The sequence below is a fragment of the Polistes dominula genome, unplaced genomic scaffold (assembly GCF_049000335.1).
Source record: "Polistes dominula isolate Pdom_NZ unplaced genomic scaffold, Pdom_raw_medaka contig_18, whole genome shotgun sequence".
NCBI classification, from domain to species: Eukaryota; Metazoa; Arthropoda; class Insecta; order Hymenoptera; family Vespidae; genus Polistes; species Polistes dominula.
In genome coordinates this window covers 1,294,678-1,312,065 of record NW_028301164.1, presented here as the reverse complement: position 1 = coordinate 1,312,065, position 17,388 = coordinate 1,294,678, and the positions used below count along the sequence as shown (strand labels likewise).

The 17,388-nt window shown below is 27.6% G+C and overlaps 1 protein-coding gene across 1 annotated transcript; it reads right to left on the bottom strand.

Annotated features, from left to right (window-relative positions):
- Positions 1 to 519: 519 nt before the first annotated feature.
- SrpRbeta (signal recognition particle receptor beta) lies at positions 520 to 2,565 on the bottom strand. The gene is given in 5 exon segments (XM_015325126.2): positions 520 to 997; positions 1,081 to 1,220; positions 1,340 to 1,476; positions 1,479 to 1,505; positions 2,097 to 2,565. Coding segments are annotated over 5 exon segments (732 nt in total). The 5' UTR covers positions 2,188 to 2,565; the 3' UTR covers positions 520 to 660.
- Between the last annotated feature and the right edge of the window lie 14,823 nt (positions 2,566 to 17,388).

Here is a 17,388-nt window from a genome sequence, read left to right as displayed (position 1 = left end):
ATGTGAAAAAAAAACGTGAATATTTATGAATTTCATAAAAACTTTCATTACTTTAATATAATTTTGAAAGATTTGAACAATTTTTCGAATTATTCGATATAATTCGACAAAAACAATATTTAATAATAAGCTTAGAAAATATTTGATTGGTTTCAATTGAAAGTCGTTATTGTAATAATATTTTCTTATTTAAATTTGATCAACAGCGCTTATTTATTTTTCAAGTAATATTCTTTTTCATATTATTTCAGTATTTTCAACATCTTTCATATAACATTCATTTCATATTGTGTTACAGTTTTTTTTTATTTTATTTACTTTTCTTGTTAAAAAGTATAAACTATCATTTATGTATATATATATATGTATAAATATATTTGTTTATTACGATAATAAACATTTGTATTTATTTCAATGATGAATTATTGTAATAAAGTAGGGATGATGTGTTCATTAAAAAAATGGAATTGGTTTTGTGTGTATAACGATTGGATATGTATAACAAGTTAAAAAAAAAAAAAAAAAAAAGAGGAAAAAGCAGTTACAAACAAATAATTTATATATTAAAAAATTAGGGATAAGAGGAAGAAAGAGAGAAAAAAACAAAGAGAGAGAGAAAGAGAGAGAGAGAGAGAGAGAGAGAGAGAAAGAGAGAGACATTCACGCAACACTTTCTAGCCATTCTTGTAATGCTGTTAAGTGTGGCGGTGTTTCAGAATCTTTAATAAAGGCACTCGATTCGGCAAATGAAACTTTCGAATTGAGTTGATGAAATTGAAAGTCTTTGCTATGTTTTCCAAGAAGGGTGTTTTTAAATGAAGCATCCATAGTTTCTAATTGATTAGGTTTAGTCAGTTTTAAAAGATTCATTTCTTTTTCCAATAATGATTTGATTACGGAACTACCCTTAGCCATAGTTTGATCCTGTTTATTGCACAATATTAATATCGGTAATCCTCTGACTTCATCTATATCTGACAATAAGTTGTATAAATACCTAAAACAAATTTCATTTAGAAATTATTTGATGAAATATTCGAAATATATTTAGATACATACATTTGTACTTTTAATACTTACTCCGCTACATCACGAATATTCTTTTGAAACGTAACAGAATCAATGACAAAAATAATTGCTTTAGCAGCTAATTTATATTTGTCAAAGAATTCATAACGTAATCGTTCATCTCCTGGTAGAGCAACGATCCTTAAATTTTTCTAAACGAATAGTTTATTAAATTTATTATTAATAATCTAAGTTTGAAACTGCTTTTTGATATAGATATTGTTTATTCATTAATCGATAAATACGTTATTAATATTATTCGTAGACTTACATTATTGATTATCATCTCTCCTATATTTTCTTTAACAGATGTATAAGTATCAACAAATTTGGAATGAACCAAACGCGAATGTATCAAAGTTTTTCCAGCATCGCTAAGTCCAGTCAATAATATAGTCTGACCGATAAATTTTTTTTACGCCATTTAGCTATCAGTACTATTGACAAATACAACATTTATAACAAGTTTTAATAAATACGACAAAAAGGAAACAAAAAATTATCAAAAAAAAAAAAAAAGAAAAAGAAAAAAAAACAATTAGATATATAAACAAATCAAAATGTTTCTATTTTTTTATTATGCGATTCACAATAGAATGTTTTATATTATGTGTTTGTTAAATTGCATCTTACTAATGGTGTATATGTTAAACTTGTTTAATTATTATACAAAAAAATCAAGTAAAATATATATGTAATAGAATTTTTCTGTTACCAAAAGTGTGTGTAATTATTAACGATATAAAACAATTTATTTTTTCTAATGACATGATTTAACTAGATTGACAAAATAAAATTGAAGTATTTAAATAGACATGTGTGTTTCTATCTAAGCACGCAATAAAATTGGATATGACGATATGTATAATATTTAATCACTTTTGGTAACATTTTTACATAAAACTAATAAATCAAAATAAACAATCATAAATTTTATTACATCATAATAGAAAACCAAATCAAAAATGAAATTCTATGTAAAGAGACATATGCGTGAGCTAACCTATAAATTTGATTACTTTAATTACCTATAGTCATTATTAATGCCACAACAATTGTGACAATAATTTTGATTAATAATTCAAAATTTTCATCTGGAGGCATTGTGTCATTATCCATTGTATAAATAATTTTACTTTTATCTCAATAATTTCTATAGAAACACACGTGTGTCAATGATATCACTTGTCACCTGTCTTCTCTCTTACGAACTGCCATATTGTTTTTTAAACATTTTTATCGACTTTTATGTCGATATTACAGGTTCCTAATAATACGATCGATAACTATTTACCACGTGAGTTACGTGATCCAATCAATAGCTTACGCATTTGTCCGTCAGAGGGACAATTCAAATTTTTTTTAAATATTTCGCGCTCTAAATTAAAAATCGACGAAAATTCATTTCTGAATAATTATTCTTCAAATTAAAATTCATTGTTACTTTTGCTTAATAAAGTAAATATATTTTTCTTTTAAACAAAAATATAAAAAATGTAAAAGGAACCACTAAAAAAGAACAAAAATATTAATTCATTGTAATAATAAAAAAGAATAAAAAAAAACAGAAAAATAATAAAAAAAAAAAAACGCTATGAAATAAAAGTTCGATCGTATTAACGATAATCGAGGATTATTTTGTTTTCTTTTTTTCATCAATCATTTTTCACATAAGTTCATATATCTTTCGAAAAAATATATATAGCTTGTTATATTTCATTCTCTTACACGCGGAGAAAAGCGAGTTTCACGGCTATTGGGTCGTCGTGGTAAATTTATTGCTTCATTCTTTTTCTCTCTTCTCCCTTTCCACCCCCTCCACCCATCCTATTTCTCTCTCTTTTTTTTTTCTTTTTTAGATCAAGATTCGAATCTCTTGAGAAGAATTTCTTACTGAGTATAACTACTTGTCAGTAAGTTGCTGTTATGGTCAAGACACTTTAGCAAGTTCTCCTTGCTTATATTCGATGTCCCTCGAGAATTTCAAAGTAAAAGCATAAGAACCACTTTTAAGGGAATACATTGACTAGATCATTCAAAGCTTGATGATATCCCTTTTGTAACGATGATTAATGTAACAACTATGTCCAAATTGTATTCGATTATACGATAAATATAACATGGAATGTGTACGTATCAATTATATTTATTAAATATATTAATTATTAATTATTATTATAATATTATAATTAATATATAATTATAATTATAATAGATAGAGTTATTTATATTATTATACTAATATATATTATAAATTTATATATAATATATATAATATATATATATATTAATTATATAATTCGATTGTTTTTCCAAGTTAAAAAGAAATCTCAAATTCGAAGATAAATGAACATTTGATTTTTACCTTTAAACGTGTACAGAATACCAACAAATTCAGATAAATAATTATCAATGACAAAACTAGTATCTTTACGAAAAAAGATAAGTGAAAGCAGTATAAAAGAATACACATACATATACATATGGTTAGGTAAGATAAAAATGAATGGAAATCGAGTGAAGGAAATTTACGATGGCATACGCGGCAGCGTTCAAAGTCGACTTTTGTGTATAAGAAAGCTGGTATATACACACGTGTAAAGAAAAGAAGAGAGAGAGAGAGAGAGAGAGAGGGTTTAACTCTCGAAATATGAAAATGGATTCTATTAGGTACCTATGCTAAGCTCGAAGCGTTCGTTCGTTCCTTCCTTCCTTCCTTCCTTCCTTCCTTCGTCGAGGCTATTAAGCAAATTCAAAATTACGCTTGCAAATTTCCAAATGCAAATCTTTTACACGGCTCAGCCCTGAGCGTCTACGCGCTTTTTCTGCGACTATAAATTTTGCCTTTAATTGGATCGGATTATTGTAATTCTGCTCGCTTATTTATGTTCAGAAAGAGAGAAAGAGAGAAAGAGAGAGAGAGAGAGAGAGAGAGAGAGAGAGAGAGAGAGAATGAGAGAGAACAAAAAGATTAAAGAAAAAGAAACTGTTTCGGGTTTTAGACTCGTCGAACTCGCGTTCTTAACTTTGCTTCTTCTTTCTCTCTCTCTCTCTCTCTCTTTCTCTTTGGTAAAAAAAAAAGAGAGAAGCCGCTCGAAACTAAAGGCAAGAGAGGAGAATCGGTTATTAAATTATGGTTAAAGTTTCGCTCTCGTTTTCTCAGCAAACGGGCAGGTGAAGTTGTACCTTTCTTTTGCTTTTATTTCACGTTTTACGTATATAAACCATGAATGTGTATTGGTTAGTAGATGCTTTGTTAAAAGGCAATTTATGAAAGACGACATAGATTACGTCATTTCGATACTCGCTCTTAAGAAAAAAGAGAAGAAGAAGAAGAAGAAAAAAAACAACAACAACAACAACAACAACAACAAATAAAACTTGTTGAAATTTATAAGATCGGTGTGCACGGCTTAATTCTCACCTCTTCGACAACTTTATGGTGTGCAAAACGGGATCGGAATAAATGCGAATTTCCATGAGACAAGGGACTTGATTAATGACGACCAAAATCGACTATAGTTATCGACACCCAACAGCGTAATCGATATTCTCATGAATTAGTACCTGTTTTTATATTTTATTTTATTTTCTGTCTTACCTCTCCTACCAAACATTTCTGAGTATGTGTGTGCATTATGTGTTCGTGTATAAATGGTAATAAATTAACGAATTCTTGAATCTTTAAACCATTCGATTGAAACTTACTCTCACACCTTGGACAACTTTTGAACAGAATTCGTCTTCTTTTATCTCTTTCTACATAAATTTATTAAAAATAAATCGTACGTTCGAAATCGGAAGGAATCGTAAACAAGATCAAACAAAAATATATATATATATAAATTCTTACAAATGATATATTAAAGTATAATAAATCTTTCGAGTTATTTTACTTTAAAGAATAGGATAATATCAATATATAATTTTACATATAATCTATATAAGATAATATAAATATAGGATGTAATATAATACTTTAAAATATTAATATAATATAATACTAAAATATAGGATAATATAATACTAATATACTAATATAATATAATACTCTAAAATACTAATATAATATAATACTAAAATATAGAATAATATAAAAAAATATATAATTATATATATATAGAATAATAAAAAAAAGAATTTATAACACGTAAAGAGAAATAAAAAAAAAAAAAAAAAAAAGGGATGATCTTTTAACGACGAGTAACAAATCTCAAAGCGAACGCGTTTTAATACGAGAGAGATACTTTGACAATGTAGAATCGTAAACGATACAAAGTATCGTCATTGTCATCGTCGTCGTCATTATCATCATCCACCATGAACACATTCTGCATGACTAAACATCGAAGAAAATATGAGAAGAACCCTTTTATTAAATTTTTTTTTTTTTACAACCAATCGATCATTGACGTTAAAGGAAAGGAAAGGAAAGGAAAGGTTTAGTAACGAAACTCTTGCCTACCATTAAAATTAAATCTCTCTGTCACTTTTCTCAGAATGACTTAGCGCTAATAAAGTTTGATATAACCGTCATAAAAAGACGAAGAAAAAAAGTCAAAGAAAATTTTCAAATGACATCTAGTCGCGTTTCGACCGTTTATATACAATCAAATTTTGATGCTACCCTTTTCTTTTCTTTTCTTTTATTATTATTATTATTATTTTTTTGGTTATATCTCACTCCTATTTCTATTTCTTTCTCTTTCTTACTTTCTATAACGTAACAACATTCGTTTATTTCCTTCTTTTTGGCGAGTCATTTCGATTCGCAAAGCAGGAAGCATCTGCATGGAGACATAAAGGCGCCACGTAAGTGTCTACACGTATATGCGTTTATGCGTGTTGATGCACATATATGTTACTTATGTGTGTAACTTGACTTGTAAAAAAAAAAAAGGGAACCCTTCTTTTATTCCAGTAGACATTAAAATACGCGAACGAATGAACGAACGAATGAACGAACGAACGAAAGAAGGAATGAATAAACGACGATGACCAAGTTGGGACCAAGGATGTTCGATGTTATGTTTGAATCGACCTAATAGCGGGTCCTGAACAGGATCCGAAAAGGGTTACTTAGGGAGGATATTAAAATTCATGAAGATGGCCTAAATATTTGCTGCGTCATTCTTTACTATACTCTCATCCTCGATTTTTCACGATACCCTATATATTATAATGTATTCTTACTTCTATTCAATATATAAAAAAGAAAAGAAAAAAAAGAAAAGGGAAGAAAAAATAGAAAATAAAAGTAAAAGGGATAGGAAAGAATAAAAAAGAAAAAAAAAATAATTATTATATATGCCGTTCATGTGTGTGTATACGTCGATATTGGATTTCGTAGCATCGAACAAAATTAAAATTCATGACACGAGTGTGTGTCGACGATCAATGCGATTTATCGACATTGAATCTGCTTCGTAAGCGAACTTCGACAGATGGTAAATTCTTCTAAAAGAAAAGAGATCTCTCTTTATCTTTATCTTTCTCTTTCTCTTTTTCTTTCTCTTTCCGCGTTACAAATAATATATTATATATTTTTGATGTTACAAAAGTAACTTCTTATCATAAATTTAAAGTATCACCGTGCTTACTTTCGTGCGCGATTCAACTAAAGTTTTAGATAAAATTGAAAAATATTAAAAAATTTTACAATTAAAATAAGAAAGAAATTAAATATCTAAAATCTAATCAAAATAAAAAGAATAACGTGACATTTTTAAATCAAAATTAAACAATTATTATAAAAAAAAAAATATATTGTGGGCAGATCACACGTGCTAGAAGTGAAACCTTCGAAAAACTGAGTTTAGAGAGAATAAGACGACTGCAGAATATCAGGAGTAAGATAATTGTAGGGCTTATTTGTTATAATATTATTATTATATTGTTGTTATCACATTCAAAAATTATTATACGTTTTATTGATAACATATATAAATAGATAACATATTACACAGTAAGCAAGTTCTCAATTCAAAGAAATGACACGAGTTGCTTCTGGTAACTAAAAAATACACGGAAATAAAAACCTCTGATAATGTAGTAAACACCTCTCTAGTGAGGTTTTTTCCGAAAAGTAGTGAGGTTTTTTCCGAAAAGTAGTGAGGTTTTTTCCGAAAAGTAGTGAAGTTTTTTCCGAAAAGTAGTGAGGTTTTTTTCGAAAAGTAGTGAGGTTGTTTCTCATAAGAGATATTTCCGATAAGTCCGTAGGGTCTTTCCGATAAGTCCGTAGGGTCTTTCTGCTAAGTCCGTAGGGTGTGTTTAATTAGGCCTCGTAGAAGAGTCTCGTAAACAAGCTTTGTTAAAAAGCCTCGTAATCGAGTTTCTTGTATTTACAAACTTTTCTATTTTATTGAAAAATTAGTATAAATTTCCTAAATACGTAAACATTATAATTAAAAACATGTCTTTGAATATTTATAAAAAAGTATATAAATAAAACAATGTTGTTTAATTCTTTTTCTCTCATGTATCTTATAATCAATTTTTTTTTTTGTAAAATTTTGCAGACAATACAATTATTTTAATCTATATATTTCATAATCATTAATAAGAATAATATCTACGAAATAAATAATTTAATAATAATTTTTCAATAAAATAGAAACATTTTTAAATAGAAAAGAAATGAACATAAAAAAAGAACATACCACGCTCTTTCCTTGTTTATGTCGACCGTCGGTTCGTTTGTACCTTATACTTTTGTCGCATACCTACGTGCTTATCTCTGTTTATTTTTTCTACCCTTCTATCGCTCCTACCTACAAACATTTCGAGTATCGAAAGAATATGTGTTCTTATGCTTTGTAGTATGCAGTCGCACACAAACACACACATATACAACCAGGAGCGATAACTACGAAGCATAGCATAAAGAGGAGACCTAGAATAGGAAAAACTGTATAGCTATATTCCGTGTCATTCCCTAAATCCTATTTTTGTCTCTTTTTCTCTCATTATTTAGTATGGCAGCCGTTTCATAGCTTCGTTACATAGCTCCGTTTCCGTTTATTTACTTTTCAGATCACTCCCATTCTAAAGAAGTTTTCACTTCAACAAATAATTCAAAATAAAATCATACAACAAAGTATTCTTTTAACAGATAAATAAATAAATAAAAGTAACAAAGATAAAAAGGTAAGTCGGAAACGGAAAAAGTAAAAGAGAAACGAGAAGAAGCAAAGCAGTTACATAAGAATGCGTCTGCCGCCGTTGTTAGTGCATCCGAATGCATTTCCTTCGTCCCTGGTGCATTGAATGTGAACAGGCGTGCGCAAGTGAGCGAGCGAGTGAGTCTACGTTCGGCCTATCCCGCCGGGCGTTTTACACGGGTCGGTGCATCGATTAACCTGCATTACGAAGAGGGAGGGAGAGATAGGGGGGGGGGAACGACACTCGTTGCTAGTCATGCAAGCTGCATCGATAAGTCACGAGCACAATGTGTAAGTCAACAATGCAAAGAAGAAGATCGTAAGTAAAGAGAGTTCTCCACTCTCTCAAATCTTTCTACCGGGTGTCTCTCTGTCTTACTTCCTTCTTCAAATCTCGCACATACATAGATTTTTTTTCTCTCTTTTTTTTCATTATATTTTCAAAAATTAATTATTCAATAATATTTCATTTCTTTTTTGTACAAATTTTAATCGATTGAAAAATGTTAAATGTTAATTTTTTTTGTTAATATTTTTTTTTTTTACAAGTTCATCGATCAGAGATAATTTCAATTATATTTTTGGATGCATATAAAATTAATTAATAAATAGAAGATCTTGTTGTATTTTCTTCCTATGTTTGTTTTACTTTAGATTTTGTTTGTTTTTTTTTTATTTTTTCTTATTTACCGATAAGATTACAAATTAAATCGATTAAGATACAAACTTTAATTGATTTATTTTTATTTTAGGATTAAAATCAAATTAATTAATAATAGACGAATTTTGCTTGTATTCTCTTCCCATGTTTGTTTTACTTAAGTTTTTGTTTTTTATTTTTTATTTATTGTTAGGATTCTAAGAAAGGAGATCACGTAATACTACCGAAAGTATTGAAAAAGTTTTAGCTTCGAAAGGATAAAGCATTTCCCCTTAGGGACAAGTCGCGAATCCGACAAAGGCACAACCCGAAAAGGTTTCGAGCCTTAATTTATATGCCATTTTGTGGTCGTCCACATTCTCGCAAGAGAGCCCCCGAAGGATCTTTCTATGTGGTCTGTATATATATATACATATATATATATATATATATATGCACGTATATAGGGAACTTATTTCGATGCAGCTATTTCGTGACTCTGTTTTCTAGGACTTCCGATCCTTTGCCCTTTTTTTCGTTGGACCTTCGAAAGTACGCCTCCGATGCTAATAGACCACGATTTCTAGGCTATTTTGCTATGTTAAAAGGTTGAAGAAGAAAAAAGGGAGAAAAGGGGTGAGGTGAGGTGAGGTGAGGGGGTCAGGGAAAGGGAAAGGGAAAGAAAGGGATGACGACACGGAGAGATATGGTCTGTGCCACCCGGGTCGAGGATGAAATACCAGGAAGACTAAGTCAAAAGGGATTTAGAAATATATATTCGATCGAGTTTCTTTCCTAACTCTAATCTATACGAATACCCTTTCTATTTTCTAATGTATATATATATGGATTTTAATAAACTTATAATATATCTTTCGAAATATCGACGATCTAAAAATGCTACAAGTTTTTCTTTTTTTTTTTTTTTTTCTCTATCTTCTATAACAGAACAAAATATAAATATTGAAATTGGTATTATAAGAAATGTTTTAGAAAATAAATTAGAAACGATTCAATTTTAATCTCATTTAGTCTTTTTTTTTTTTATAATTGTTTTGAAATTATAAATTATATTTATTATTTATATAAAATATATTATATTATTATTATTATTATTATTATTATATATAATAATAATATAATATTATATAATATACTATGTATTATTAAACTATATTATTATATTATTATATATTTATATATTATATTATATATTTATATTCTATATTTTTTTATTATATTATTATTACTATATATAATAATAATAATAATAATAATAATAATAATAATAATAATAATAATAATAATAATAATAATAATAATAATAATAATACGTCATATTATATGTATATAATATATATTATTATTTATATAAAATAAATTATATTTATTATACTATAATTATAAATTATAAATTATAAATTACAATTTTATAATTGTTAGAATTTATAGAAATATTAGATAATTTTGTTTTTGATAATATATATCTTGGGATTTGAATTTATTTGAACAATTTCTATATTAATACATTTTATTAAAAAAAAAAAAAAAATTCATTGAAAAACTAAATGGAAACAAATTTTCGTTTAATTTTCTATTTAATCTCACAAATATATATTTTTGTTTCTGTTTTTCATTAGAAATTATTTAGAAAATTTTTCCTTGATCTTAAATTTATTTCATATTCAATTGGAGAACAAAAAATTGATTGCAATTTGTTTTTTCAATTATATACTTATCTATTCAAATGAAAATCTTAATTGTTAGATTAATGAACTAGAATTTTTCTTGTCTCATTATAAAAACGATTGATTAGAATAATTATTTATTATTATTATTATTATTATTTTTTTTTCAAACGGATTAGATCCTTCTAGGATGTTAAATGATGATGATGATGATGATGATGATGATGATGATGAGCCTCGGTTAAACGAATCGTCAAATCATTTTCAATATTATGACTTGTCAAAGATAAAAAATAGAAAGGTGAGATGAAATTTGCATGAAAGTTCGTTAGTTATAGGTGTTAAAGGTTTAGGAAGAGGGATCTCCTTCTAATGCATACGATATTGTTATTCAAATGACTTATGTGAATAAGCCACCGAAATGATAGCACGGATGGCAGGATGATGGCAATAACCGATTAGAGAGAATCAGGTCGATGATATATCGTATATTAAATGATGGATCGATATGTTATATGCAGATCGTATTATAGATTAGTAACAGCCTGCTAAATACCTGCCTATTCGTTCAAATTAATGAATATTGCATCGAATGCAAGAAAAAATCAAAATTAAATCCTAAAAGGATTATCGATCATTTAGTTAAATGAATATTAAAGTTAATTGTCTGAGCAAAATAATAATTAAATATTATTAGAGTATAAAGTAATTACGAAAAGAAAACAAAAAAACAAAAATAATCTATTCTAATTTCTAATTTATTTGTATTATTTACGTTATTTATTTATGATAATAAATTCAAATAAATTACATTTCAAATGCTAATACCTTATGCAGAAATTTTCTTTCTCGTTCGTTAAGTATAAGAGGATTTAAATATATCTTTTTCTTTTTTCTTTTTTTTCTTTCTAAGAAGATATAAACCACACTAAAATCTTAACAAACACAACTATTTTTATAGTATATATATATTATAAATTTATATTAAATTAAAATGAAATTTATATTACACTTAAATTTAATATTATAATTTATTATATATAATATTAATTTTAAATTAATAAAATATAAATTATATAAAAATTTTCTATTATATTTTATATTACATTAAATTTATATCATAATAAAATTATAATTTTTATTAATAATATATATAAATAATTTATTATATAATATTAATTTTAATTTATAAAATATAAATTATATACACAATTAATATTATATTTTATATTAAATTAAATTTATATTATAATATAAAATTATATTATTATTTATGTTAAAAATACTATTTTTATAGTATTTTTATATTTAACAACACAAAATCCTTATAAAAAATATATATTTTTTTTTTGTTACAATATAGACTATCGATATTACCAAATTTAAATTAGATAGCATTCTTTAGTACCCCCTTCAAAAAAATATATCATTATAAGAACATATACTTGCTTATATGTAAATTACACCATAGATTTCTTTTTTATTGTTTTTTTTTTTTTTTTATTACGATATCGCAAAAGCACCGAGCTGATGTGCATCCGCTATTTAGTTTTTTCTTTTTTATCATTATTATTATTATTATTATTATTATTAAATTTCTCTCGTTCTCTTTTTTTCTTTTCGTTAAACGTTACCTTGGAGTCACCGTAAAAATTCACACGTCATGGCACACGTGTCGCGTAATAAAACCCCTTCTTCTTCCGTCACCTATTTTTCTGCAATCTCATACCAGTTACTTCACCTGCCGTTGCTCTTTTTTATTTTGTTTATTTTTGTAATTTTATTTGCTCTTCTTCTTCTTCTTTTTTTTGTTTTGTTTAATTCCTTTATCTTCCTTCATTTTTTTCCTATAAAGTATTTTTTACATAAAATATAATATATTCCAAAATATCGTTTAATTGAATGACTTCAACTTATCGTAAGAAGTACCACCACACTCTTATATTCAATATATTACATATTTATATACATTTATCTCTATGTATATGTATATATATATGTATATGTATATGTATATGTGTGTATAAAGTATATAAGGATTACTTTTTCGTATATGGATACATTTAAGATCGATTTAACACGCAACGCCCAATCGATTTGACTGGAAAATCGATTCACGATATGTGTGCTTGCTCAAGCACATATATTCACCTTGATAAATAATAACGATGATCCTATGTATCGTTGATGTACTGTAATAACCGTTTAATAATTAATATTCTTTTCTCTTTTATATACCCAATATTTAATTGAAAGAAATTTATCGATTTTCGATTGGCAATCTTACGAACAGGTGTGTATTATGGTCTCAGCATTATTTTAGGGGACCTTTCTATATGTTTTCTTTTCTAAATCTTAATTCCTAATTTCGTTAATATTTATATTATTTTTTTTTTCAAGTGAAAACTTCTTTAGAATGGCTGTGATTTGAAAAACAAAAAAGTATTTGCTATATTGTATTATTATTATTATTTTTTTTCTGAAGATAAATAATAGTTTTTTAATTACATGCTTTATAATTAAACACAACATATGTGCAGATCACACGTGTTAGAAATGAAACCTTCCTAAGACTAATATTCGAAAGAATAAGACAAATTCACAGTTTCAAAAGTAAGATAATTGTAGTGTTTATTTGTTATAATATTATTATTATAATATTGTTACCACATACAAAAATTACTTGACGTTTAATTAACATATAATATACAACACATATTACACAATAAGCAAGTTCTCAATTTGAAGAAATAAGATGAGTTGCTTATGGTAACTAAAATATGTATGCTAACTAAAAACCTCTTTGCGTGCACGAAATGCACGAATGCGTTTCATGAACGCCGAACTCTTTTGGAAAAAAACCTCACAACTTTTCGGAAAAAAACCTCAGAACTTTTCGGAAAAAACCACAGAAATTCGTTTACTAAGCTCATTTACGAATTTCTGTGGTTTTTTTCCGAAATGTTTGCAACTATTTTGTTTTGTATTTTTAAATAACAGATTATATACTTTTTGAAATATACCTTTTTTTCTTTGTCTCATATAAAGTCTTAACTATACATGTATATATATATATGGGTGAATTAAAATCGAGTTTAAGATAATTCTAGGCTACCGAGACGAGATAAATCATGTAAATTGAAGCTTATTAAGGCCGTTAATGAGGCATCGATGATCCCATCTCATCTTCATAATATCATGTAAAAGTTTGTATTATAAATGGGCCCCAGTTCTTGGAATTTTTTCATCATAGAATTTAGTTACATCATCGTTGTAATTTATCGTTCGATCGTCGCTCCAATTATTTTCACCGATAAAATGTCTCGATAAAATATTTTCAACCGAGTTATTAACATCGTGTAACACGTCGTAAATATTCAAAAAAAAAAAAAAGAAAAAAAAAAAAGAAATGAATAGTCGCGCTTACATCGTCGAGTTACATTTTTTCAAATCATCCCCATTCTAAAGAAGTTTTCATTTAAGAAAAAAAAAAAAGAAAAACAATTGTTGCAAAAATAGTTCTAGTTTCATAATATGAATATCATTGACACTTTAATGGCCACTCAATTAAATGACACAACATGTGTGTCATAGTCAGAACAATCGTTATTGGTGATTATTTACTTATAACTTTTTATATAATTTTAAAATTATATAAAATTAAATTTGTTTTTTTTGTTTTTATAATCATTTTTTCGTCAATTTAATCAAGTTTTTTTTCAATTAATTTTTCCAAAATATTACCGGGCCCCTGGCGACGTATGATTGCGTAAACGTGCGGCCATTAAAGTGTTAAACAGCAAATTTCATTTTCTGTTTGCATTTTCGTATCGTGGCAGGTAACAGGTTAACAGTTATTGTGAAAGTTTAGGTGATAGTAGAAGTGATGGGTTTTAAGAACTTTTTTTTCTTTTTTTTAAATTGACATATCTGAAATACACTTTGAAAGACAAGTTTTCTAACAGGTCAAAATGATAGTTGATTTAATATATATTATGTATCAAAATTACTATGCTTTTTTTTTTATTTAAGAGATCTTAGATATAATTTGTAGAAAAGAATGGCCTATACAAAACTCATCTTTTCTGAACAGGAAGATAGAAACAAAAAAGAAAGGACGTGTATAGATCTAGAAAGGTCACCGTGACTGTTGAACCACCATGGTCCTAAGTCTTTCTAATGGGAGGTACACAAACTACGTAATTGCTTATGATTACAGGTCCGAAAGGGGGGACCCACCTTTTTTCTTTTTCTTCTTCTACAACTCAAAATTATCCTACTATGATCATTTTCAAACTTTCCTTTATTCTTCTTCTTCTTCTTCTTCTTCTTCTTCCTCCAAAAGAAGACCATAATTACTGCAAGGTGCAAACTCGGAAAATGTCCGTCTTATATTTTCGTGTCTCCTTATTTCGTAAATATCAGGTTACAATAACCATAGAAATTTATCAAAAATTCGTTCCATTTCAACCATTTGTCTTCCTACCATGAATTTGTTGTATTCCCCCATGTTCGAATGAAGCTATGTAATTTAAAGATCAGAATTTTTGTTGGTAAAAGTTATCATATCAAGAAAACACCATGATTAACAACGATACTTCGATATAGTATTTAAAAAACTTCAATTAAAACCATGACGAACTTTTAATACAAAAAACATTCTGTTTCTTCTATGAGTCTCTCTCTTCTCTTAAAAAAAAAAAAAGAAAAAAAAAAAATAGAATATTCAACAGGACATTGTGTAGGTAGTAAAAATTAAAATAGGATCTTCCTACGTGAATACAAAAATCTTATGATAGCAAAAAGTCGCACAAAAAGGAACAAAAAAAAAAACTATTACGATCCTCGAACGATCCTGCGGCATATCGATGAAGATGACAAAATAAAAATAAAAATAAAAATAAAAATAAAAGATAAGAAATCGTTAAAATGTTTCTGCATGTTAATCGTCATATCATTAGTAAAACCTAGGAATAATATTTTTGTTGTTGTTAAAATGAAAGGAAGCCACCAACCACCACCACACATGGTATCCTCTGATTAGCTTAAAAATGGGAAATGTGTCGCCACGAGGAAAGGGCGACATACACATACACATACACTCTCTAACATTCCCTTCGAAGGGCTACGTCTTTTTTTGTTCTCTCTTTCTTTCTCGATGTGTTTTTTCGTTTAGAGGACCCTAATGAAATTCCAAACTCGTAGCAAACACAAACGGCCCATTCATATGCCTGCTATTTCGTGCGTAAATCATTCATGGAAAAGAAACAATAGAGTCGTTCATTCGCAAAACGAAAAATGATTCGTCGAATTTCATCCGTGATTTTTATGAAATTAAATAATTACAAAAACATTCAAATAAACAAAGATTATATTTTTCGATATTGATGGGAACCTGGAAAATCGATACACCACCACCCACCTCCAATCCCTTTCTCTGGTTGGTGCTTTGTATCAAACGTCAAAAGATGAAACACGCTAATGAAACGTCGGAGGTTAAACATCTTTCGAGGTAACCTGTAATTTGTCTCTTTTAGAAAATTGCATTGAGGTATTTTTTGTCGATGATTATTAAAAAACCAGATGTTTGAGTTAGGTTTTGTAAAAGTTTTTTTTCAAAATTACTCTTTCAAAAATCCCTTTCTCGAAATATAAGTATAATAACGTTGTCACATGTTAAACGGATAATTATAATGTTCAAATAATTTCGATATAATAATAAATATCATAAATACGAAATTATTATTATCGTTTGATCTTCCTTCTTTATTATTTTATCTATTATAACACAGTTCGCTGAGTTTTTTTCTGCCACTTTGAATTAACCTAATGCATCGAAAACAATTAGAATCTACCTACTACTAGTCTCGTATTTCCATTGTTTGACCAAACCTTCTCAGCAGGAATCTGCGATATTATCCCCTTGGATCCTAAGGAGATGGCCGGTAGTAGGTGCCGTGTTACAATCCTACCAGAAAATATTATATTACAACCTTTGACGATCACCGAACTGATCTAGATATGATTTTACATGAAAAGTCGAAGAGAAAGATTACAACAAAAAATACAACAAATTTCTACGACAACGTTTTCTTACATTCTTTCCAATGAATTTGATATCACGCACAAATTCAATATTCATTTTGAATAAATCATTATAAATCAATGTTATTATTTATCTTATATGATTTTATCAAACAATAAATGAAACAAACAAATAAATGAACTCAGGGTGAACATCATCGGAGTATTCGTACAAAATAATAAATCATATTACAACACACAATTTATTCATATTATTTTTACGATAACATTTTTTATATCAATCGACGATTAAAATAACACTACTTATTTTATTTCCAATGTAACATTTAAGAAGAATAATTTGTTTAGTAGTTTGATCAAAATCTTACAAGATAACTTACACTTTAATTACAATCATCGACATCATCATCATCATGGATAACATCGTAGTAATAAAAAAAAAAAAGTAAGAATTAAAAGAAACAAAAGTAGTTTGATGAAGACAACTGGCGCCTATACGTTGTTCCGGGTCCTTGAAAAGATATTCGATTGGAAGTCAGGAGGGTTGAGAGATTTCCTGTTCCGTGATTCACGACTTTGACACGTGACGGATGTTTCCTGGCGCCCACACGATATATTCAAGTGTACATATATATACATATGTACATAGGAAGAAACAACACAGTCCTTTTTATTCTTTTGTATTTTTTTTTTTGTTTGTCTTTCTTTCTTTCTCTTATTTTTTCTTTCAGGATATCCAGGAGCCCTATTCGATACTGTCGGGACACGTGTCTTAATTATGACCGTC